Genomic DNA, 27,023 nt, shown 5'->3' on the forward strand with positions numbered 1-27,023 from the left:
CAGGGGATCTTCCCAACCCAGGGATCGAACCCAGGTCTCCCTCATTGCAGGTGGATTCTTTACCAGCTGAGCCACAAGGGAAGCCCAAGAATACTGGAGGAGGTAGCCTATCCCTTCTCCAGGGAATCTTCCTGACCCAGGAATCAAACCGGCGTTTCCTGCATTGCAGGCGAATTCTTTACCAACTGAGCTATGAGGGAAGCCCACAAAATTGAGTTAAATAAGTTTAAATAACTCATTATACTCACACAATTGTAGGTAGTGGGTCTAGAATTTAACCTTTATTCTGTTTTTCCAAAGCCCTTAACATTTTCTAATCACAGTCCAATCTTTCAAACTTAACAGCAGCACCATTAGATAATGATGTGTGCTTAAAGCAAGTTACTGGAAACCTCTGGGGTTATTAAGAAAATCAAATTTTTACTCACAAAAAATAGGTAAATGAAGTGAATTGTATAATTTCTCATTTGATTTTAAATAGAACTGTATTTAGTCATTGAGAATGGTTTTTTATAACATCTTAAGATGTTTTTAATTTTAATATTATTTTCCAATAGGGATGTGTATAAAATACAAGTGTACTCATCAGCACTATCGGCCAAAAAATTTTCCAGACAGAGTGACTTTTCCAAATATAATAAGACCATTTACGATGTGCTGGTCCACCTGTGTGGAAAAATGCCACCTGGAATTAATTCAAGTCAGTCTTTACCTGTGGATTACCCTGAAAGGGTGATTCAGCTTCACTGCCAACATTCTTTACTTCTTGAGTTTCTCAGGTGAGAGAATGGTTATACTAATTTAAAAATGTAATTATGGCGTGGATGAATAGATAAGTAAGTAGATGGGTGGGTAAATAGATAAACAGACTTTGATATTATTTGTCTTTTTGTAAAATATTTCCTAAATTTCTATAATATATATATATATATTTGTATGAAACCCAGTAATATATACCTTAGAGAAGTCATAGAAAATAAGCATTTTATGACCTATTGAATTTATAATCTAAGGCAATCATTCTCAAACTTTATCATGCATCCAAATCATTGACATAGTGTGTTAAGCAGGTTACTGACTCTTCCTCACAGAGTTTATGATACTAATTTGCATTTATAACAAGTTTCCAAATGATATTAATACTTCTGATCTATGACCTCATCTTGAGAATCTTCATGTAAGGCAACTACAGAAATCTGTTGAACTAAAAATAAAAAAAGGATGAAATCAATAAATGTGTTCCTCCGATTACTGTTATTATAATCTCAAATTCTGGATACTGTTAACTTTTAGTCTGCATGTTAAAGTGTTTTAATATTTAAAAAAGTAAGCATATGAAAGGTTCCATAAATGGTTGATAGAAAATACCAGAAAAATACTTGTCAGCATAATGTCTATGTTCCTCTGCAAAGATTAAATGGCAAGTGGCTTTCATTAAAAGTCTCAGGGGAATGTTGGTGGATTTATAACACTTCCTCTGCCTATATTTGCACTATCTTTGTCCACTGGAACTCTCCCCATCCATAGGCAGTGTTACTACTCCAATTACTATGCTCCTGTAACCACAAAGTTACTAACTACCACTTAGTAACCATTTGTTACTTATAACTACTTATGGGCTTTATGAAATAAATATTTTGAAATAAAATATTGTGTTTATATATGTTGCTACTTTGTATATAGAATCTACTCCAGAGTTGGCCGGAGATATTCATTCACCTTCTTTAGCAGAGATGGGGGTGGAGGGTAAGAAGAGGAAACTTACAATAGGAATGCAAATGAAAGATTTGGTGTTGTTTTTTTTTTTACTTTCCAGATCACAATTTTTCAGTCCCTAGCAATACTATAGTCTTAAAAATTAGATGGTACCATACACAATATTTTTTCTTTGTGTCTTAGGCTCTCACTGTCATGTCAGTAACCAAAACTGGCTTAAGTTTCTTGTCGCTTGAAAGGGATATAGGAGTTTCAAAGTCACTGAAGGTGACTGAGTTAAAAACCCAGGCAATCTGTTATGGAGGCTGACTGAATCAGAGGGACTCACTGAACAGGCAGAAGAGTAGGAGATGGCTGTTTCTGCAGCCACAATATTAATGAAAAACATGTGACCACTGGGAAGTAACTGCGGCAGTTATGAGAGACCCTCTCGGTTCTGGGTGGGACTAAGAGGAGAGGTTCAAGATCCCCATCTCAGGCCTCAGCAGCAGATGGCCACATGTCAACTGGGCTCCAGGTGGAGAGGGAGAGGTCACTGCCAAAGAGACTGAGGATCCAGAAAAGTAATGCCACGTGCATGCAGGTACAAGAGTCCCTCTCCCCTGCCTCATGGAAGCCCACTTCAGGGCTGACCCACATTATGAGAGGCCTTACACAATGTGGGGAAGAAAATAATATCAAATTCAAATTACAAAAATTATATACATAGCTTTAGAAGAAACTCACAAAAGTGAGGCAACCTGAAATTGAAGCTCTATTTGCTCTTCCCAGATGCCATCTTGCTAGGGGGATGGGAAGGTCTGAAATTTTGACTACTTATCCCAAAGAACAGAGTTGCTGTAATGAAACTGTTCAGGGTAGAAGAGACTAAGATATGTGAAGATCCAAGACTACATTCCACCCTGTTCCTCTGCATCCACTCTGGGTGGGAGAATGAGAAAGATGCTGTCAGTTAAGGAAAACAGCACATTTGTGTTTAACTATATAAATTACTTTGAGCACCACTGACTTACTCATGAATCTGTGTATCCCATTAATATGTAAGCATGCTGAGGACAGGAAGCATCTCTGTTTCATCTGGCATCTCTAACACCCAGGGTCATTGATAACATGGAATGGAGCCAAAGTTCCTTAAATATTTATTTATTAATATTGTCTCTCACAGAGATTTGCTTTTTGAACTTATGTAGTGAAAGGAATAAAACCTTGAAATTGGATCTCAGGACAGTCCTATAATGGTATGGAAACTTTTGTAAAATATAAAAATTAGGACTAAAAGGAGAAAAGGTAATGAGTTTGCATTCTAAAAGAAGTATAACCAGTAAGAAAGGGTCAAGTTGGAGAAAGGTAGGGTATATAATACTGTGACTGCCGTACATTGAACATTATGTATAATGTTAAACCATAAAGTCTTAAAAATAACTTTTAAGGCTTTTATTCTGTAATATCTGTTAGTTTGCTAGAGAAACCATAACAAAATACCACAGACTAGAAGCCTTAAACAATAGATATTTGTTTTCTCACAGTTTTGGAACCTTGAAGTACAAGATCAAGATGTCTGCAAATTGATTCTCTTCTGAGGCCTCTGGCTTGGCTTGCAGACAGACGCCTCCTCTCTCTATCCACATGACCTTTTCTCTGTGCAGAAATCTCTGGTGTCTCTCTGTGTGTCTAAACTCCATATTCTTGTAAGGACACCAGTCAGATTGTATTAGGGCCCAGTCTGAGGGCTTCCTTTTACCTTAATTACCTCTTTAAAGGCCTTAACTCCCAATGTAGTCAACATTCTGAAATACTGAGGGTTAGGGTTTTAACATATGACTTTTGGAAGCACATACATTAGACCACAATAATACAGTATGTCTTCTATTTTTTTTAAATATCATGTAAGTGAGTGTTATATTTTACAATAAATTTATATTTCTACATTTGAAATAATATGCTTACGGTTTTCTGTCTTTTGTGTCTGTTATGGAATGAATTATGTCTCCCCAAAGTTCACACTTGTGGAAACCCTAACCCCCAATGTAACTGTGTTTGGAGATAGGGCCTTTTAGATGTAATTATGGTTAATGGTGTCATAAAGGACTCGAAGCTGTCTCCTAAGGAAGAGAGGTCTCACCAGAAACAGAATTGGTTGGCACCTTGCTTATTCTTGGAAATCTTGCCTCTAGAATTGTGAGAAAATAAATTTCTATTGTGCAGGAGACCCAGCCTGTGGTATTCTCTTATGATAGCCTGAGTTGACTAATACAGTGCCTAATATCCTTTGATATAATTTCATTTGTTTATATTCAGTAATCATTTTTATAATGTGATTTTCATTGGAAAAAAAGACTTTTTTATTTGTAATTTCTATAATATAAAAATATAAAAGCAAAATATAAACATCAGGTATCCTACATTGAAACTGTAAAGTAGGATATCACATAAATAAAACTACTATAGCTGTTACTTTCTAACTTCAGTGACTATTTTTTAACTTTGCTTAACATTTTACTGTATTTCCTTCAAGTCAAGTTTATGGTATTTATTTCTTAGTTGAAATTTCCTTCCAAACGTATTTTTTTTTAATTTTTATTTATTTATTTTATTTTTTACTGTATTGGGTCTTCATTGCTGCATGGGCTTTTCTGTAGAGGACTTCTCTCTAGTTGCAGTGTGTGGACTTCTTGTTGAGGTAGCTTCTCTTGTTGCGGAGTATGAGCTTTAGAGCTCATGGGCTTCAGTGGTTGCAGTGCATGGGCTGGGTAGTTGTGGTTCCCAAGCTCTGGAGCATAGACTCAATAGTTGTGACACATGGGCTTAGTTGCTCCGAGGTATGTGGAATATTCCCAGACCAGGGATCGAACCTGTGTCTCCTGCATTGGCAGGTGGATTTGTTAACACTGAGCCACCAAGGAAGCACCCCCCGACCCCCGCCGAACCTTCCAAACATATTGTAATCCTGCTTTTTCTAAACTTAAACCTTTCCCCATGTTGTTAAAAACTCTTCATAAACCTCACTTACAATGAGATACAATTGTTTTCAGAACCATTCCCAGTCTGTTGGACTCATTGATTTTTAAAATAAATTGTTCATATACTAAAAAAATATACTTAGAAAAACTAACCCTCTTCCCTTCATAAGTAAATTAATTTCATTCGTGATTTCACTTCTTTTCTCTTTAAAAATTTATATCAGTATTTCGGAGCAACATCATAAAGAAGTGAGTGATTCTGGAATAGTATACTGAAATAGATTAAAAACATATGACTTTTGAATCAGACAGATGAAGGCTTAAATTGTACCTTTTTTGTACTTTTGTCTACATGTTTAAGATCAAATTTCAGTATCTGTAAAATTGATGCTGATAATTACTAAACTTCTTTGGTTGATAAAAAGTATTAGAAATAGAGACTTCCCTGGTGGTTCAATGCTAAGACTCCATGCTCCCAATGCAGGGGGCCAGGGTTCGATTCCTGGTCATGAAACTAGATCCTACATACTGCAACTAAGAGTTCACATGCCAGAACTAAGACCTGGTAGAGCCAAATAAATAATTGTTTTAAAGTATTAGAAGTAATAAGATGTATATTAGATGACCCATAGTAGATTTTTATTATTAATTTGAATAAATTATGATATATGGCTTTGATATGCTAAAATGTTTTCTTAAATTATTCCAGTATGGTAACCATCCGTGACATACCAAAAACTGACTCTTGTGATATTTCAGGAAATAGAATATTTTAAAAATCTCTTCATCTATTAGAAATAAATGTTTTGTTGATATAAGAATGCCAGAAGGGACTTCCCTGGCTGTCCAGTGGTTAAGACTTCGCTTTCTAGTGCAGAGGTGTGCTGGCTCAGTCCCTGGTTGGGGACCTAAGAACCAAAAGACAAAGCAGAAGCAATATTGTAACAGATTCAGTAAGGACTTGGTGCACAAATGCACATCAAAAAAATGGTGCACATCAAAAAAAGAAATCTTTGAGGGGTTCTTTACTGGGGCCGGCAGCTGAAGCTTGGCGCTCGGGTTACCCCTGCAGCGACGCCCCCTGATCCCACCGGTACCACTGCTGCTCCTACCCCTTCACTTCTAGGCCACACAGTGGGCACCCATGACGACGAGTACAACTACCTCTTCAAAGTTGTCCTTACTGGAGGTTCTGGTGTTGAAAAGAGTAATCTCCTGTCTCGATTTCCTTGAACTGAGTTTAATCTTGAAAGCAAAAGCACCATTGGAGTAGAGTTTGCAACAAGAAGCATCCAGGTTGATGGGAAAACAGAGCAAGAGCAATACCACGGTACAACATCTGCATACTATTGTGGAGCTGTAGTTGCCTTATTGGTTTATGACATTGCTAAACATCTCACATATGAAAATGTAGAGCGATGGCTAAAAGAACTGAGAGATCACGCTGATAGTAGTATCATCATCATGCTTGTGGGCAATAAGAGTGATTTGCGCCATCTCAGGGCAGTTCCTGCAGATGAAGCAAAAGCTTTTGCAGAAGAAAATGGTATGTCATTCATTGAGACCCTACAAATGTGGAAGTTGGTTTTCAGACAATCTTGACAGAGTTACACTGCGTTGTTTCTTAGAAGCGAATGTCAGACAGACGTGACAATGACATGTCTCCAGGCAACAGTGTGGTTCCTATTCATGTTCCACCAACCACTGAAAACAAGCCAAAGGTGCGCTGCTGTCGGAACATATAAGGCGCTTCTCTCCTCTCCTAGAAGGCTGTGTATGGTCCAATTCCCAGGTCTGAGATTTAAATATATTTGTAATTCTTGTGGTCATTTTTGTGCTTATTACTTCCTCATACTTATGAATTTTTCCATGTCTTAAGTCTTTTGATTTTAGCTTTATAAAAACATCCATTTGTTTCGAATGACTGCAGCTTTTTTTCATGCTTTGGCTTCACTAGCCTTAGTTTAATAAGCTGAATGTTTGGATTCCTCAATTATTGTTTACTTTTCATCATGGAAGCTGTCACTGTAGGACATAATAGAACCTGATCACTTGAAGTTCAGACCTATTGGTCTTGATTAAATCAAATTAAGAAGACTGTAGAAATAAGCTATCATTTTGCCACAGAGCAGCTTATAATTAACATACTCTCCTCTCAGTGCAGAGTATATTTCCATAAATCTAAGAATTGCCCTCTAAACATAGCAGAATTTTGAGAGCGTATAAATTTTCCATAATTCTGGAAGTCATTTTCTAAAATGCCTTCATAGGGTTATGTAGTTTAGTAAATTTTGTTCTTTAATTTTTGTAAACATCAACGTTGATTGCAGCGGGGCAAACACTTTTTTCTGGAGAAGAATTATCTTAATAAACACAAAAGACTGTGATGATTTCATTAGTAGCTGGAAACTGGAGAGACTGGTGGAATTCCACCTGAGGTGCCTATGTTACAGTAATCAGGCAGCCCAAGTCATTTAACTTATCTAATTTCCCAGCAGTATATAATGTGGCATTTTATTGCTCAGGCAGTAACTGGTTTAATGCTCTTAGCATCCGAAGGCAAAGTGTTAATTTTGTCTTAAAACCTTCCAGTAAATGCAACCTAGTTTTACCACCATAGCCACCAGCAGGCATGGACAATTATTTTAACAATGCTGATTTTTGAGTTTTGTAGTATATTATGGAATATAGTCCAGTTAAATATCTGGTTTCAGTATGTCTAAAGAATATAAGAGAGGTTAATTTCTTTTAGTACGTAAGATGAAATAGTACCTTGAGTTTAAATAGAATGCATTTAGGCATTGTACAAACCTGAAAGTTTTCTTCCACTACATTATTGAAATCAATGGAGCAGCTCATTCTCATTCCAAAACGTGCACACTAATATTTAGTTTTATTTTTTTGTGGATAATATTAAGCACTTAACTCTGAAGTGTCTGAAAGTTGTAGCAACTAAATGAATACTATTCAGGATGGTGGAATATCCCCAAAATATACATGTGTGTGGGCTTGCCTAGATTGCTATGTTTCATAGTTAATCTTCTGTCTTTTGCGGTGCTCATGACGTGAGGGCTGCACGAAAGGCATTGCTGTCAGTTTTCCTCTGTAGCCGTTTTATTATTTTGGTATATTGGTTATGAAGATACTACTATCTCCTTATAAATCGCTGCTTTGTATTTTATGCATGCTCTGTAACTTGATTTTTTTCTTAAGTTACTGATTTGGAATATATTCACATTCTAATAAACAGTTATAGGGGGACAATTAAAAAATCTTTAAAAAAATAATGCCAGAAAACAAGTATTTGTCAATGATGTCTGCCTTTTTTTTAATTTTGATTTTTTAAAAATGTTATTGAAGTGTAGTTGATTTACAGTGCTGTGTTAATTTCTCCTGTAAAGCAAAGTGACTCATATATATATATGCATATATATGTATATTCCATATTCTTTTCCACTATGGTTTATCACAGGATATTGAATATAGTTCCCTGTGATATATAGTAGAACCTTGTTGCTTATCCATTGTTTATTTAATAGTGTTTATCTACTAATATCAAACTCCCAATCCTTCCCTCCATATCCCTGCTTTGGAAAACACATGTTTATTCTCTATGAGTCTGTTTCTCTTTCATAGATATGTTCATTGTTTTTGTCTTTCTCTTTCTCACTTACTTCACTTAGGATGATAATCTCTATTTCCATTCATGTATGCTGCAAAGGGCATTATTTCGTTCTTTTTAGGGCTTCCCTCATAGCTCAGTTGGTAGAGAATCTGCCTGTGATGCAGGAGACCCTGGTTCGATTCCTGGGTTGAGAAGATCTGCTGGAGAAGGGATAGGCTACCTATTCCCTGGTGGCTCAGATGGTAAAGAGTCTACCTGCAATGCGGGAGACCTGGGTTCAATCCCTGGGTTGGGAAGATCCCCTGGAAAAGGGAAAGGCTACCCACTCCAGTATTCTGGCCTGGAGAATCCCGTCAGGCATGACTGAGCGACTTTCACTTTCATTCTTTTTATGCCTGACTAATATTCCATTGTGTAAATATATACATATATATATATATTCCATGTTTTGTTTATTCATCTTTTAATGGACATTTAGGTTGTTTCCATGTTTTGACTATTGTAAGTAGTGCTACAATAAACACTGGGGCCCATGTACTTTTTTAAATTTAGTTTTGTCTAGATATAGGCTTCCCTCATAGCTCAGTTGGTAACGAATCTGCCTACAATTCAAAAGACCTGGATTCGATTCCTGGATCAGGGAGATCCCCTGGGGAAAGGATAGGCTACCTACTCCAGTATTCTTGGGCTTCCCTTGTGGCTCAGCTGGTAAAGAATCCGCCTGCAATGTGGGAGACCTGGGTTCGATCCCTGGGTTGGGTTGATCCCCTGGAGAAGGAAAAGGCTACCCACTCCAGTATTCTGGCCTGGAGAATTCCATGGACTGTACAGTTCATGGGGTCACAAAGAGTCTGACATAACTGAGTGGCTTTCACTTTCACTTTCAGGTATAGGCCTAGGACTAGGATTGCTGGATCATATGGCAACTTTAGTTTTACTTTTTTAAAAGAGCTGTTTTCCATAGTGGGGCTACCAATTTACATTCCCACCATGAATGTAGGAGGGTTCCCTATTCTCCACTCCCTCTCCAGCATTTATTATTTATAGACTTTTTAGTGATGTCCATTCTGACTGGTATGAGGTGATATCCCATTGTAGTTTTGATTTCCATTTCTCTAATTCTCTAATAATTACTGATGATGAGCATCTTTTCAGGTGTCTGTTGGCCATCTGTATGTCTTCTTTGAAGAATTGTCTATTTAGGTCTTCTACCCATTTTTCAATTGAGTTTTTTTCTTTTTTTTTTAGTGTTGTTGTTGTTATTGAGTTGTAGGAGTCATTTGTATATTTTGGAAATTAAGTTTTTGTTTGCCGCAGCATTTGCACATATTTTCTTCCAGTCTGTAAGATTGTTCAAGTGTGTCTTTATTAGATAAAATGGGAACTTTATTTAAATTTTTATGAGTTTAAAACAGAAAATACATGACTTCTCTTTTAATTTTACCACTTCCTACACTTGGTCCTTGATGATTCATTAAATAAAAATGCTCTAATTCAATAAGGCAAAAATCATAATGCCATTATTTTGGAAATTTAGTTTTGCTTTTAAAATCTAATGGAATGTTAAATATGAACAAAAATGGAAGTCTGGTTATTTAAATAAATCCTTACTGTTTGTGCATTATAAAAATCGAAGTTTTCTGATAGCATCATTAAACTCTATGCACTTGTGATCATCGTGTTATTCTTGGAGCATTGTTATTGGCACAGCTCCCAGTAGGGTTAACATTAACATGAGTGGTTTCTGTTTTGACATTTTATGGTATGAGGATGCAGGTATGGAAGAATAATTTTGGCATTAAAGCCAAGGTATTCAAATTTATTGCTCTTTTATCAGCAAATACATGCCTATCAGTATATGTTTTCTGTGATAAAATTCTGCAACATTTAGAGAGTGACAGTATGAGTAATAAAATTGGGCCATTAATACAAGATATGTGTATATGTTTCATTATGGAAATAAATGTATTAAAGTTCAGAATAATCATAAATGTTATTAGCTTCCCCATGTAAATTGATGTCAGCGAATGAGAACTTTTGTACAAGTAAAATTTTATGTTTTATGTGGTAAATGAGAAAGTATAATTTTGCAGGTTAAGTTTAAATTTTAGTAAATCATTTCAATTAATTTTGTTTTGTTCTACTCAGTGTAAACCCAGACAAAGAGTCACATAGAAAACTGCATAAATGTAATCAAATGTAAAATGTAATCAAATCAATGGAGAGTCAATCCTATAAAAGTACTGACCACACATAAAATCTATTGGCAAAAGATAATTGTAAATATTGTCTTATCAATTGATGAAATTAGGCCTTGAGATATATTAAAAATGAAAAGAATGAAATGAGACTCATACAGAGGAGGAAAACTAATTATCCCTTTACCCCTGTAAATTTTGGGCTGAACTTCAAGAATAAAAGACAGATTAACATGAGGGAAAAAACCCAGGTTTAATTACGTATGTAGGTAGTATGGTAGCCTCACAAAGATATGACTCAGAAGGCAGCCATAATATTGAAGTTTGTATGCAGTCCTGACCTAAGGTGTTTAAGGGTCTAGGGCTTAAAAGGGTAAGGCAGAGGGGTGGGGGTGGGTGGGATTTACTGGAAGATGAGAGGAGGCAATATTTGATAAAGAAAGCTTACTCTGCCATGCATATGGGTCTCATGGGTGAGAAAGTTATCCCTGGTAATAGCTCTCTTCCTGGTACAGTCCCCCTTTCTAATGTAAATTTTGTTTATAAATGTAGATTTCCCTTACAAATGGAGAACATTTCTCTGTTTTCAGATTTTCTCCTGTCTGCAGTTTTTCCAAATAATCAGTATGCAGAGGAGGTATATTTTAGCGTGGCTTATTCTATTACCCCTCACTTCATAACAGCCTTTATAAAGTGCCATTAAAGAGCAAAGTAACCAGTGGGAATTTGCTGCATGGCACAGGGAACCCAAAATCAGTGCCCTGTCGCAACCTAGAGGGGTGGGATGGGGAGGGAGGAGGCAGGGAGGTTTAAGAGAGAGGGGGGCATGTGTACACCTATGGCTGATTCCTGTTGATGTATGGCAGAAACCATTACAATACTGTAAAGTAATTATCCTCCAATTAAAAATAAAGTGAAATTAAAAAAAAGAACAATGTATGGATCATACTTTACTAAATAAATATTTCTATGTTTAAAAAATAAAGCAACAACACAATTCAGCTGAGTAAATTTGAAAGTTCTTACCGCTATGCTAAGTCACGTCAATCTTGTCTGACTCTTTGTGACCTGTGAACCATAGCCCAGCAGGCTCCTGTGTCCATGACCTTCTCCAGGTAAAGAATATTGGAGTGGGTTATCATGCCCTCCTCCAGGGGATCATCCCAACCCAGGGATCAAAGTTGTGTCTCCTGTGTTGGCAGGCATGTTCCTTACCGCTAGTGCCACCTGGGAAGATCTTACTGGCTTTCAGCAATTCATCAGTTAGCATTCGGTCTAGCACAGAGAAAGGAGCTCTGAAGAGGTATATAGGGCGAGAGATGTTTTTAGGCAGAAGGGGGCAAGAACAGGAAGTTGAACTGACGCAATGAGTGGGAACATAATAAGTCACCCCCAAAGTCCCACTTTGGTATGGGAATTGTTTTCAGCAGATGGCAGTTGAGAACCAGCAGACTCATGAACAGCACTCTACCTCTCCCTTAACTGCCTAAAAGAATTTAGGTGGGGGGCCTGTACCGGGAAGGGAGCTATTACCAGCAACCACTTTTTACATCAGAAAGACTGATTTGCATGCCATGGCATGGCACACGTTTGTTTACCAATATTTGTACTTCCTATCTTCCTGTGCATTTTTTTTCCTCCTGCTTGAAGCCCCAGATCCCTACCTCCTTCTCCTTAGCTCAGGATAGTATGTAAGCCTCAACTGCCTGGCTACCTTTGAGTCTTCGTGTCTTTGTGGGATTCCCATAAGGGTTTCCCTTGTGGCTCAGCTGGTAAAGAATCTACCTGCAATGCTGGAGACCTGGGTTCAATCCCTGGGTTGGGAAGATCCCCTGGAGAAGGGAAAGGCTACCCACTCCAGTATTCTGGCCTGGAGAATTCCATGGACCCTATAGCCATCCCAACCCAGGGATGAAAGCTGTGTCTCCTGCATTGGCAGGCGTGTTCTTTACCACTAGTGCCAGCTGGGAAGATCTTGGCTTTGAGCAATTCATCAGCTAGTCAGCATTCAGTCCAGCACAGAGAAAGGAGCTCTGAAGAGGTATACAGGGCATGAGATGTCACAGAGTCAGACACGACTGAGCGACTTTCACTTCACTTCACAGTTATGTAGTTAAATTTGTTTTGTTCCCTGTTAATCTGTCCTGTGTCAGTTTGATTATTAGACAAGCCGACAAATTTAGAAGGGAAGAAAGAAAAAATTGCCTGCCCTTACAGCAAAAAAAAAAAAAAAAAAGGTTAGTTATTCCAAGTTTACTTTCCTTTAGGGGATGGCAGGTCTGTCAGGCAAGTGACCTAACTAGTGCTGATCAGGTGATTCCTGATTGACTGGTTTACGGTTCCATTTCTGGGGGAGCCGAAACTAATTCAGTCTTGATTTGGTGGCATTGGGGTTCAGTATAAGCAGCTCCATTTGGGGCTTGTTGCCTTGCCTTTAACAATGCAAAAATGCATTCTTCAGCCTCAATTTGTTACTGAGGGCCTACTCTCTGATGAGCAGTGTGGAATATTCAAATGAATACCCTTGTGGTCTCCCTCTTCAAGCAACTCTCAGTTTAGTGGTTCCCTGATAGTTTTCCTTAGGCTCTCAGTTGCATTTGATGGAAGTGACTATTTTCTCCTCAGATCCCGTCTTGGCTTTGCATGCAAGGAAATACTACAGTTTCTTCATAAGTCTCTTGAGTTGTTGTCTTTGTTTTACCTCTAGGATTTCAAGTTACTGGGGCATCATCTCACTGAGTTCTTACATAGGCTTTAGTGTGGCTACTTCTGCTTAGTAGTGGGATACCATTAAAATTAGATTTTATTTTAACCTACAGTAATTCCAGTGTAATGAAGATTCACAGGAATAATGTAAATGCAGATGGAAAATGAGAAGAGAAGAAATGACATTTATTTTCCAAACAAAGGAGCTTTATGTTTGTAGCATGATTTCTTCCAATAGCTTTTTCTAGCCCTGGGCCACAGCAAACTTGACAACTCTGGAACCATGCTCTCTGCCTCACCTCCCACAAACAGGCCCTACCTCTTTTCATTCATCTGTGTTATCTTCAAGGTTTGAGCTTTCAGCGTAATCTTTCTGCTTTTTCTTTTTCCCACTTGTCACTAGTTACAGGACTGCAACCTGCCGAGGGTGTTTATAGAGTTAAGTACTAGATCTGGCATTCTCTGTAAAATGCTAATGGTAAATTCTCTGTTAAATGCTTATAGTAAGCAGTGTTCTCTGCTCACTAAATGAGTTAGTGACACCCAAAATCCCACTGAGGAACACTCCTGCTAAAATTATATTAGAGGTCTGTAAAGTGGTTCTTGCAATACTGTACATGCATATAAAGACTTTTGATAAAAGTATTTCAAGAAATGTGACAGTGAAAAAAACATACTATAAAATATGATAAAGTATATACATGTATATGCTTTTAAATGTATAAAATAAGTAGATATTTGCCATTTCAGATACTACAAGTTTATATAATCAAAGAGGCTGCAATTTTTGGATATACTCTGGAAAAATAGGCAGTGGTTTATGTTATTCTAATATATTCAGGTATATGTGGTGATAGGCATTCAATGAACATAGGGTAACTAATGATCTATCTAATAGATGTTTTATAGTGTTCAAACTTTTTGCAAGTATTTTTCAATTTTATAATATTATAAAAACAATAAAATGGTCTTGACAATAGAGTCCAAGTCATATAACTCTCTATGTCCCATTATCATGTAAATGTGTGTGCATATGGTTATAGACACTTAGTAAGTTATTTCTCATTATTAATTCTCTGAAGGAGACATCATATGCACATTTCATTGGTAAGACAAGTTTTAAACTTATATAAATTTTAAAATTAGAATTCAGTACATGTATAAACTATATGACATTGAAATAATTTCATTAAAGTTCAAATGCTAGTGATAGATGGATTGTGAGTATTCTATAATAATTGTTTTTTTTTTAATTTTAGTGCTCAAGGAGCTTGTATTTCTCATGTACTGCCAGAATTTCTGCTTGAACCAGAAGATTATAAGAAATGGATTGAAATTGCAGTAAGGGAACTTAATTTCTGAGAAATTATTGAATTCACTATTATTGAATTTACTGGTTTTTGGTTTAGAATCCTTGATTTTTATTTATGAAATATATGAAATATCCTAAGGATTATGCCTCTCCAGACAGTATGTGTGTGTGCGTACACACACACACACACACACATACATATTTTTATTTGTCTAAAAATCTTTGTGGAGTTCCCACACAAAATAGATTACATGGCTTTCTTAAATATACAGGTGATTGCTTCTTTTAAGGGACTTAGAGAAATGAAGAATGTTCTGTACTTATGTAAATTTTTTCTTAAAATACATGTTTAGAATATATATCTTTCAAAGAAAATATTGGTTTATTTTCCCTGACAATTGCTACTTCCCTTCTTCAGTTTTAGTGGAGAATAGGGAGAAATTAAGCAGTTTTTTTCAAATTATGCAGTTCATCTTCTGGAGACCTATTGAGAAGAGGAATTATCATGAGAAGTCTGTAGGCTTTGAGGAAACTCTGTTAGTTGTAGCACTGTTACTATAGTCACCACATGACGTTAGTGCAAGAGCCAGAGGCCTGTTCTGCTGAGTTCCTGTGACTTCATCCAAAGGGTGTGGCTCTTTGGGGGGGTTCAGAATTCAGAATAATTTCACATCTCATTTGGCATCACTGACTTGATAGACATGAGTTTGAGCAAGCTTCAGGAGTTGGTGATGGACAGGGAAGCCTGGCATGCTGCAGTCCATGGGATTGCAAAGAGTCAGACCTGACTGAGCGACTGAACTGACTGAACTGCCACTTTTGCCACAAAATGGTCTAGCAGGTACAATAAATGAGTAACCCTATGACCTCAAATAGAGGCTGTGAGTTCCAGAAAGTTATCTATATTGATAGTTTCCGTTACTGGCACATGGAGAGTTGGAATTCTGGATGAATGGGTATAAAGGACATGTAAATGTTTTATGAAAAGAATATATATATATATATATATATATATATATATATATATATATGCTAAGTAATTAAAACTTTGGATTTACATTTCCCTTGCATTGTAATTAATATTTTAATATATTATTTCTTATAGTCTTCCACTAGTGCCTCAGCCAAGTTGTCCCACATACCTAAGGGAAAGCACTCTGTTGTTATAGATATGATACACTTTGAAGCCTGGAGTAAACGCTCATGGACTGATGTATTCCTTCAGATATACAAGGTAACTGTTCGGGGGTTTTTTTGGTTGATTTATATGAGTGGTGCATTAGTTAAGGTACAGGTAATGCTACTGTAAAAAAAAAACACAGTGACCCAAATAAGATGGAATAATTATTTTTCTTTCTCATGAAATTGTAGAGAAGTGGTTTAGAAATGGTTTAGAAGTGGTTTAGGAGTGGTTTAGAATGACTCTTCCATCCTCAGTACTGGACTTTCATTTCTGGATCCATTTCTCAGAACAGGGAAGTGCAGATAAAAGAGTAGAAGACAAGTAAATACCTTTTAAGGCTATCATCTGAAAAGTGCCTCATTTCCATTTCATGTTCCACTGGGGATAATTTGGTCATATGGCTGCACCTAACTTCAAGGGAAGTTGAAAAACATAGTCTCAAATTTGATGTGAAGTGAAGTGAAAGTCGCTCAGTTGTTTCCGACTCTTTTCGACCCCATGGACTGTAAAGTCCATGGAATTCTCCGGGCCAGAATATTGGAGTGGGTAGCCTTTCCCTTCTCCAAGGGATCTTTCCAACCCAGGGATCGAACCCAGGTCTCCCGCATTGCAGGCAGATTCTTTTACCAGTTGAGCCACAGTGGAATCCCAAGAATACTGGAGTTGGTAACCTATCCCTTCTCCAGGGGATCTTCCTGACCTAGGAATCGAACCAGGGTCTCCTGCATTGCAGGTGGATTCTTTACCAACTGAGCTATCAGGGAAGCCCCCCTAAATTTGATAAGTACAGGCATTTTCTAGTACCTAAAAAAGGAAAGATTAAAGAATATATATTGATTAAAATTATGGTATCTGCCTCTAATGCTTAGTAGACTATTGCTATTCTGGAGAGAGATTTACTAAGAATCACACAACTGTAGGTGAGACCAGGTAGTATCAATATTCTCCAATTTGCTTCAAATTAAGTTGCATGTGTGGGTAGATTCAGTTTAGTTCAGTTCAGTCGCTTAGTCGTGTCCTACTCTTTGCAATCCTATGGACTACAACACACCAGGCCTCCCTGTCCATCACCAACTCCCGGAGTTTACTCAAACTCATGTCCATTGAGTCGGTGATGCCATCCAACCATCTCATCCTCTGCTGTCCCCTTCTCCTCCCCGCTTCAATCTTTCCCAGCATCAGGGTCTTTTCAAATGAATCAGTTCTTTGCATCAGGTAGCCAAAGTATTGGAGTTTCAACTTCAGCATCAGTCCTCCCAATGAATATTCAGGACTGATTTCCTTTAAGATGGACTGGTTGGATCTCCTTGCCGTCCAAGGGACTCTGAAGAGTTTTCTCCAACACTACAGTTCAAGTGGGTAGATTAACATAGCATAGCATAAATATCGCACCTTCATAAAAACATAGTATAAATATCGCACCTTCACACCCTATGTCTTTATTACTTCAACAAGTACTGGTTTCAGTCTTTGGAATGATTTCCTAGGGTTTGAAATATGGTTCTGTGAATCTTGCCCACTAAGAACAATGGAGACTTTTGCTCTGTCCTCATAGATTGCAACCACAGATAGGGTGAGCTGTAGGGTAGGGAGTTTAAATGAGGAAGAAGTCAAATAGAAGCAGCAGTCACTCAAAGGAAAAGATGCAGTTAAAATCCAAATAATGAGTAGTATATGTAAGACTCTTGTCACAAATGCTTTTTAAATGTTATGATCTTGTTTACTCTTTACAACCAGTAATCCCCAGTTTAGAAATAAGGAAACATCAACATGCATACATACTTTCTTCCAAGATTATCTGATGTAGGTAAAGCTGCTTTCTTCCTTATTGTTCTCTACTGGGGGGCAATAGCCCAGGCCCAAGAGCCCAGGCCCCCCTTGTTGCCCTCTGGCACTCTGAATCCCTCCACTGCAGCCAGCCCCCTAGGCCTACCCTCTGCAGAGTTCGTTGTGCTCTTTGATTCCCAGTTAGTCCCCCATCTCTACCTTTTCTTCCCCCAGCAACCTGCCCTGTCTATCTTGCTGGAGGTCAAGAGGAGAAATCCTGTATTTTTTTTTAGTAATTCCCACAAGAATGTATGGGGGTATTAGTGATTCTCACCCAAAGTTAGATTTGGAGGGAAAAAAGAAAAAAGCTATCTTCTTTACTTTCTTAACTCCAGGCCGCATCATTTGTAATTTTGTCTACTGATAAAAAGGAGCAACTCCAAAACAGAAGAGCCGCATATGTCCTAGTTTATGGACAAACTAGTCCTACTCTTGGTCGTAGGCTTCATTCACTCACCCATTCATTTATTCACTCCCGCATGCATTCCTGTATATGTCTAGTTCATTTAACCCATCTTCCCCAACTAAAAGTCTGTGAATTCAGATACCACGTATCACTTGTGAACTCAAAACTTAATAGTGTGCCTGCTACATAGTAGATGCTCAGCAAATATTTGTTGAATGAATTTATTCAACAGCTATTATGATCCAGGTACTATACTAGACCCTGGGGGTATAAAAGTAAACTTGATATAGTCTGTCTTTTCAAGGATTTTGTGTCCTGGAATGTGTAATCGATTAAATAGATACAATTACAAGAAAGTATGACAAATGTTATGACAAGGTAAACGCAAAGAACTAAGGATGAGTACACAGAGAGGAGCTTAACTTACCTGTGCCTCGGAGAAGGTTTCTAGGAAAAAGATGAATTTAAACTGAGCCCTGAACAATGAGGAGGAGTTGGCAGGCAAGATGAGGCATAGGTTAGAGAGAAAGATAATACAGTTTGTGTGACCGAGGTAATAGATGAGTTTTATTGGAGGATGGGGCAATAACATTTTTCAAGATAACGGAAATTCAAAGTGGAAATGCCTGGGGCTTGATAGAGCTTTGTATAGTCTGAAGAATAAACACAGTATGGCTGGGACTAAGAGGAGTAGACTATGAGCACGGTCAGAAAATAGATTGCGGTTGACTTCATAACTCAAACTAAGGCATCTGAACTTCATGGATTTTAGCACAAGGTCAGAAAAATCTTGAAGGATTTTAAACACAAGATTGACATACTCAGTTGCATTCTATAGAAATCACTCTGGTACAGTATGGAAACTGGGATTTTTTTTTTTAATTATTGAAGTACAGTTGATTGACAATGTTGTGTTAGTTTCAGGTAAACAGCAAAGTGAAATATATATATATATATATATATACACACACACACACACACACACAATTTTCTTTTTCAGGTTCTTTTCCCTTCTAGGTTAGTATAAAATATTGAGTATAGTTTCCTGTGCTATACTATACTTGTTGGTTATCTACCTTATGTATAGTTGCGTGTAAATGTTAATCCTGTCCTCCTAGTTTATCCTTCCCCTCCCTCCCCTTTCCCTCTTGGTAACCATAAGCTTGTTTTCTATGTCTGTGGGTCTATTTCTATTCTGAATATAAGTTCATTTATATTATTTGTTTCTTAGATTCCACATATAAACAATATTATATAATATTCATCTTTCTCTGTCTGACTTCATTGAGCATTATACTCTCTAGATCCATCCATGTTGCTGCAAATAGCATTATTTTGTTCTTTTTCATGCCTGAGTAATATTCCATTATATTCCATATAATATTCCACATCTTCTTTATCTATTCATCTGTTGATGGACATATATGTTTCCATGTTTTGACTATTGTGACTAGTGGTGGTACTGAGAATGCTTGTGGTAGTAGGAAAGATGAGAAAAGAGCAGCTTTCATAAATATTAGGCATAGAAATCAGGAATTGGTGAAGGATAGTATCTTATGGAAGTGAAGGAGTCAGAGGAATCAAAGACCACAGTGAACTTCTGACTTGGATGACTGACTGAGTGGAATTTGTTCCCAGTCACTGAAAAAGAAGACAAGGGCTGTTAACAGGATTTTGTTCAGGGCAGACAGAGGGACATAGCAAGAGGGCATGATAAATTAATTTTGGTCCTGCTATATCTTGGTGTTGTGTGTAATTACCAAATGGGTTGATCCTTTTGTCTGGAAACTGATCTGAATGGCGGCATGTAGTTGAGATTCTTCACTGATTCAGTGATAGACTCATAGGCATGAGTGATTGCCTTATAGACCATCTGCAGAGCAGCGTTTCCCCATAGATTGTGTCTGAAGCATGGGTAGCTCTCAGCACTCTGTTAAATCAGTAGTGGATTGACAGTTTCACTTTAAAAAATCAAGCAGTGTTGTTGAGATGTTTCACAAGTTAGAAATAGAAGACTGATTTTTCACACAAATCCCTTTAGTTTCTAATTGTCTCTTTCCTATAGGTCATATGTGCACTTCAAGAATGCCTTTGTCATTTCTTCTTTGCTAATAGTTTAGATAACAGGATATAGCTTGTCTTAACCAATTTGATTTTATGTCATTTGGTTATTTTTGCTTGTTAAACTTGCATGTTTAGTTGTTGCTATTTCCTTGCATTATATTCCCAATTACAAAAATGTGTTGATAGCTAAAAAATGGGTCACTGAAGCATAAGAGAGTTGAAAACAATAAGAGAAACACTTAAACTCAGAATGCTCTTCTAAATATAAACTATATTACATAAAGAGGGCTTTCATGTAATATAAAGGATGAATCTGTATGTGCTATAAGAATTGAATGTCATATTTCTACAAAAGAACCTGGAAAATAAAAAGGTGATCAGATGTATAACTGAATAATAAGTTTAATTATACTGTTTATTCATTTGTTTCCAGTGTATTACCTGTCAGAAAGGTTTTTTTTTTTAATAGTACACAGTTCTGTCAAATATATTGATATTTTTAAACTAAGAGCATTGATCTTTCTGGTTAATTAAACACATTTTCCCCAAACCAATTTAAAATCTCCCTATAATAAAATAGGAATATTTGTTAGTAAAGGAGGCAAGATACCATTTATACCGAAACATTATTCAGAATTATATACCTCTGTAGAAAACAAACAAAAATGGTACGAGAGATCATATTGCTGAAGAATATTTTAAATGAGCTTCAATAAAATATGATTGGCGTGAAAGCAAAATTGGTGAAATTCTTTCATTAAATAGATTTGCAGGATGGTCCATAATGTCACTGGAATGCAATGTGGAATCACAGTTATTCTCACATGAGGTAACAGATATTGCAGTTTGTTTGGATATAGCCATGTATAGGGAATATATGAATAACTCTCCACATCTGTAATAAGTATATAGTCACCCCTGGATATTGAAGGGTGATTGATTTTAAATCCCCCACAGAAACCAAAATGTGAACATGCTCAAGTCTTCTTTATACAATGGCATGGTATTTGCATAAAACCGAGGCACAGTCTCCCATATACTTTAAATCTCCCATATACCTAAAACTATCTCTAGATTACTTATCATATCTAACACAATATAAATGCTCTATAAATTCTTGTGAATACAGTTTAAATGTTATATAAATAGTTGTCAGCATGGGACAAATTGAATTTTTTGCTTTTTGTATTAAGAATTCTGAATATTTTCTATCTGTGCTTGGTTGAATTTAAGGATGTGGAACCCACAATGGGAAACCAGTGGATATAGAGGGTCGACTATATGTGAAAGAAGTATATGTTGACATTTTCTTCTCTTTTTCAGAGAAAGTCCATGCTTTATGTAGAGTGATCCTTTGTTATTTAAAGATTAATTTGTAAGATTCCTAGAGAAAATCCATCAGTGGTGTATATTAATAGAGAATGAGTCATTGGTCACCAGAAGAAAAGGTGTTGCAAATGAATTCTTATTCATAGGGAAATGTGGGATTAAAAATATGCCTCTGTCATGAATACAGTGTAAAAGGAAATAGAAAAAAAGTTATAAACACTGTCAAAATAGCACTACTGAATTAAATATTTTTATCGTGACCTCTGTGAATTTAACATTCTTCTTTCCAATGTTGAGATGTACTAGTTTTGCAGGGAAGGTCACTCTCATGCATTTTTCCAATAAGAGTGAGATTACAAATAATATTTTCATAGCACTGATGTTTTTCTGTATCTCCATTTCCATTATTTATTTTTTTTTTGTCTTTTATTTTTATTTTTTATTTTTTTTTAAATATTATTTTATTAGTTGGAGGCCAATCACTTTACAACATTTCCATTATTTTTAAATGGCTCAAATGACACATCAAGTTATGCGTTCCATGTCCTGGATACACTATACATATATCTATAGGATTTGAGTTTCATGGTTTTTAATGTGGTACAAATTACTAGGAATTAAGAGTTTGTTTCCAAAGATTTATTTATATATCTCCTCATCTGACTGTTAATTCCTATCTCTTAATATCCTTTGTAGTAAATCAGTTCTGAGTTCTTTGAGCTGCCCTCACAAATTAATTGAACCCAAAGAAGGGGTTGTTGGAACCTCCAACAGATAGCCCATTAGTCAGAAGCATAGGTAGTGACCTGGACTTGTGATTGACATCTGAAGTGGAGGACAGTCTTGTGAGACAGCTCTCTTAACCTGTGGGCTCTGATACACCCTTTGCATAGATGGTGTCAGTATTCAGTTGAACCGTAGGACATCCAGTTGATGCCAGAGAATTGTTGGTGTTGTCTGTTTACTCTCTGCTTGGTAGTATTTACTGTCTAAATACTAATTTTTATTTTGCCATTCCAGTAGTAAAAATTATCTCTCTCTTTTATCCAAATTTCAGGTTCTGGTACTATCCCGAGTTGTACCATATAGCATCAATAATCTCCCCCCTATACATGTGCAAAATTCACCGAAAGTCAATGCTTATTTTGCATCCAGCAACATATATTCTACTCCTGAAAGGATTCTGCTTAGCTGGATGAACACAATTTATGAAAACTACCGGCATGTTATTTGGAAAAACTGTCAAAAAGGTGAGAATTTTTTTCCTTTATTTATCACAGGTTGTAGTCTGAGGATATGGAAGGAGCCATAAAACTGAACCCAGAACCCATGGGTTCTAGACCCGCGCGCAGCATGTATTCTGTTGTACAAGTAGGATGTCCTATTAACATTTTCAAGACCAGTTTCCTTACATGTGTCAGGGAGGGGAAAGTTCTTCTCTACTTGTCTTGAATTCCTATGACTGGACTAATAATAAAATTAACACAAGACAGATTTAACAGGAGAATAACAAAATTTAATCATGTGCATGAAGGTCTCGTAGAAATGGGACTTAAAAAGTGGTCAAACCACAAACCTTTTATACTTTTTAGACAAAGAAACAATAAATTTGTGAGGAATTGACAGGACAAAGAAACTTAGGCTTTGGGTCCTTATTTAGTGAGGAATCTAAACAGAGTATGGATTTGAGGTAGTCAGTTAAAAGAAGTAACGGGGTTTGTCCAAACAGGCTTCCCTACCCAAATTCCCCGTCTCTGGTGATAAGGGTGTCCTGCCTCCAGAGGCAGGGAGAGCACCTTACACGTGAAAGATTTACCTTCTGCTTTCAGGAAGACAAGCGGTGGGGGGATCAAAGTGTCCCTCTTTCACTGGCCATTTCTTAAGTAATTTGAATTCAAAATAATCAGTATGCCTTGAGGCACATTTTGGAACAGCCTGCCCTGGGCCCCAACACATTTAAAATGGAAATAATAAAAGATGTATCTTTAATTTATTTTGAAGAATAAATGATAAAAATTATGTAGAAATGAAAGAGCACTTTAATAATGCTGATGGTATTTTCAGCTCTATAAAGTATTAAATTTACTTGACACTACTGAAACTTTGTATGTTATTAGTTGAGATCAAGTGAAAATTGACTAGGCAGTGTCTTACATCTCATTGTGATGGTCATGTTTGAAATCACTAACTGTGAATTTTGAGGAGGTGTAGGTAATATTAGGTCCATATACCAAGACCAAGGCAAGTAGGTGATCATAGATAGACCTGTTTCAGTGTTCAGGTGGACACTCTCTGGTTCTGCTCTTGAATAATAAGACTTTGTACATTTCTACCCCAAGAGCCTTACATTCTTTGCAATATTTCCAATTGGCTAGTATAGCTGTGCATTCTTTTCTTCATCATAAGCATTGCTTGTCTTGAGAAGACGACATGTGCGCGTTGGTTGTTTCTTTGACTTCCATTCAGCCCCCCTCTTCCAAGTACATACAAACCTGTCATGTTCAGAATGGGTTTTGTTTTATTTTTTATACAGAGCCTTCAGAGTTTAATCTAAACTTTAGATAGGAAAGATTAAAAGTGTGATTTAAATGAGACTTTGAATTACAGTTGCTCCTAACTTAAAGGCATTACTTTGTAAACATAGTGACATCAAGATAGAAAAAAGATATATTGATACATTAGTACTAGAGAACAGTAAACATTAATATTTTATTACCTTCCAATTGATATGCTGATAATATCAAGCAATTTCACTTGAAACTGCAATTCAATAAGATTCACATCTTATAAACATGTATTTGACCTGTTCAAAAATGTAAAAAAAAAAACAAAACAAGGTGTAAATAAATAGTTTGAATACTGAGGAGTAACACTTTAACCATAGTGTTATAAAATATGTACATATATTAGAAATGAATATGTTCTTTTGTTATAAAATTATTATGGTTCTATTTTTACCAACAGAATGGTATACACAAGTTGTTTTCAAGGAGTTTGCTGCATTTTTTAGAATAATGCATTATGGGCACTGGCCTAGTTCCTGCTTTTTAAAACACTGAGTCTCATGCCTTTGCAAAGCCCTTGCGCTTCCTGTTCCCTCTGCTTGGAGCTTTATTTTCTTGGATATCTTCATGATTCCTTTGCCCGCTTCACTCAAGATCCTGCGCAAATATCATGTTATCTGAGAAGCTTTCCCAGTACCCTCTGTAAATTAGTCCCTCCTTCAGTCCTTCTCTTTCTTGCTTCATTCTTCTCAGTGGTGTTGGTCCCCAGTAGTATTTATACCCTGCCTCCTCCTGTAGAATGTGAGCTTCTTAACAGAAACAGTCTCTTCTATTTTGATATTCACTGCTGCTTTCTCTGGAAATTGCATGGAAAATAAAAGATATCAAATACTGTTTGAGAAATTAAATAAATGAATGGAAGAATGAGAGCATAAAGGGACACACTCGGGTTTTATATATTTCTCTGTCCTATTCCAGACAGCTGAGTGTATATTAAGCTACTCGTGTGTACCTTCTAGAACCAATGCAGGGAACAGATTGAATGGTTGAGTTAGAAGGGAACACTTTCCGTGTCCAGTGTGTGCCTGAGTACAGGTCTGCCTGGTTAATAACTGTGGAGGTCCATGAGGAGGATCTCTGTGAAGGACTCCACTTAGGTTAACTTGGACTGAGAAAAAGTCGTATTCAGTATCCCAGATTTTAAATTTTCAACATTGACACCACTCATCCCCACTCCATTGATAAATTCTCACCATGGTTGCAATTTGGTGCAGTGGTATTGTGGCGGGTAGATGGATCAGGCTGCACCTCACACCTTTTGATTAAGAAACTCTGAGGGCAGGACCTAGCAATCTGTGTTTTAAAAAACCTTCCATGTGATTCTGATGCACTCTAAGGGATGAAACAATTAGGCCATAGTAACACAAAAAGGAATTGATGCTTTTAAATTGTTCATAGAACAGTATTTATTTACCAATTATATTTGAAAAATAAATCCCTTCTATAAGCAGCAATTCCTTTGAAGTAAATAATGACTCATTGGAAAAGACCCTATGCTGGGAAAGATTAAAAGCAGGAGGAGAAGGGGATGACAGAGGATGAGATGGTTGGATGGCATCACCAACGCTCTGGACATGAGTTTGAGTAAGCTCCGGGAGTTGGTGATGGATTGGGAAGCCTAGTGTGCTGCAGTCCATGAGGTCGCAAAGAGTCGGACATGACTGAGTGACTGAACTGAACTGAAATAATGACTGAAAGAAAAAAAAGTGAAAGTCTTCTCAGTCATGTCCAACTCTGACTCTTTGTGACCCTGTGGCCTGTAGCTTGCCAGGATCTTCTGTCCATGGAATTCTCTAGGCAAGAATACTGGAATGGATTGCCATTCCCTTCTCCAGGGAATCTTTCCAACCCAGGGAACAAATGCAGGTCTCCTGCATTGTAGGCAGATTCTTTACTTTCTGAGTCACCAGGGAGGCCCCAAAATAATGACTAAAAACTTCCCCATATTAGTGTCAGACATCACACCACAGATCCAGGAAGCTCAGGGTAAATGCCCCAAAACCTTTATACCTAGGCATAGTATATTCAAATTGCAGAAAAATTAAAGAAAAAGTCTTGAAAAGAGCCAAAGGAAAAACACCTTACCTGTAGACAGACAAAGATAGGAATTATATCCAACTTATCAGAAATCATCCTTTCAGGGACAATATGGAGTGAAATATTTAAACTGGAAAGGAGAAACCTTGCAGAGAATAGATAGTGGGCCTTGCTTACACACTTTTTGGGTAAACTGATCAGCTGGCAGCTTGTCGAGTCAACCTTAAGGACAATGTGTCCTTGATCAACCTGATGAGGCAACAAATAAAGAGTATTTTAGTTGATTATGGATTTCTCAGAAACTCTTGAGAGTTTAGCATTGGAACTGACATGACCGGTTGTATGCTTATTATATATCTACTGTGGTCTTTCTTTCAGTATCTTCACCTCAGGACAGGTCTGCTACATTTCTGTCATTAGTATTTAAAAAAAAATTCTGTTTATTTAAACAAAACACAAATCAGTCATTTATTTTATTTCCGTATCCCTCTCTTGTAATCACGTCTGTTTTCTGTGTCCATGAGTTTGTTTTTGTTATTGTTGTTTTAGATTCTACATATAAGGGAGATCATATGGTATTTTTCTTACTCTGACTTATTTTACTTATCATAATGTCCTCAAAGCCCATCTGTGTTGTGACAAATGGAAAGCTTTCTCTCTCTTTTTTTTAGTGGCTGAATAACATTCCAATGTATGTGTATATGTGTGTGTGTATGCCACAGTTTCTTTATTCATTTATCCATTAATGGACACCTAGGTTGTTTCCATGTTTTGGATATGATAAATAATGCTGCAATGAACAGAGGAGTGCATATATCTTTTTAAAGTAGTGTTTTCATTTTTCTAGATAAAAATACCCAGAAGTGAACTTGCTGGACTATATGATAGTTCTATTTTTAGCTTTTTTTGAGGGCCCTCCCCTCTATATGTTTTACATAGAGGTTGCATCAATGTACATTCCTACTAACAGTGCACTATGATTCCCTTTTCTCTACATTCTCACCAACACTTATTTCCTGCCTTTTTGATAGTAGCCATTCTAACAGGTGTGAGGACATATCTCACTGTAATTTTGATTTGCATTTCCCTGATGGTT

At 36.9% G+C, this 27,023-nt stretch overlaps 1 protein-coding gene and 1 pseudogene across 1 annotated transcript in view; both read left to right on the top strand.

The window, feature by feature from the left end:
- CFAP47 (cilia and flagella associated protein 47) overlaps nt 1-27,023 on the top strand; it is a 490,506-nt gene that overhangs the window by 175,311 nt on the left and 288,172 nt on the right. Inside the window, exons 30-33 of the mRNA XM_065916701.1 lie at nt 558-779; nt 14,465-14,546; nt 15,623-15,751; nt 22,384-22,576. Coding sequence (XP_065772773.1) covers nt 558-779; nt 14,465-14,546; nt 15,623-15,751; nt 22,384-22,576 — 626 coding nt within the window. The remainder of the gene's footprint in view (nt 1-557; nt 780-14,464; nt 14,547-15,622; nt 15,752-22,383; nt 22,577-27,023) is intronic.
- On the top strand, nt 4,419-6,327 carry LOC136153798 (ras-related protein Rab-11A pseudogene; annotated as a pseudogene).

Source organism: Muntiacus reevesi, chromosome X (genome assembly GCF_963930625.1).
Source record: "Muntiacus reevesi chromosome X, mMunRee1.1, whole genome shotgun sequence".
In the NCBI taxonomy this organism is placed as follows: Eukaryota; Metazoa; Chordata; class Mammalia; order Artiodactyla; family Cervidae; genus Muntiacus; species Muntiacus reevesi.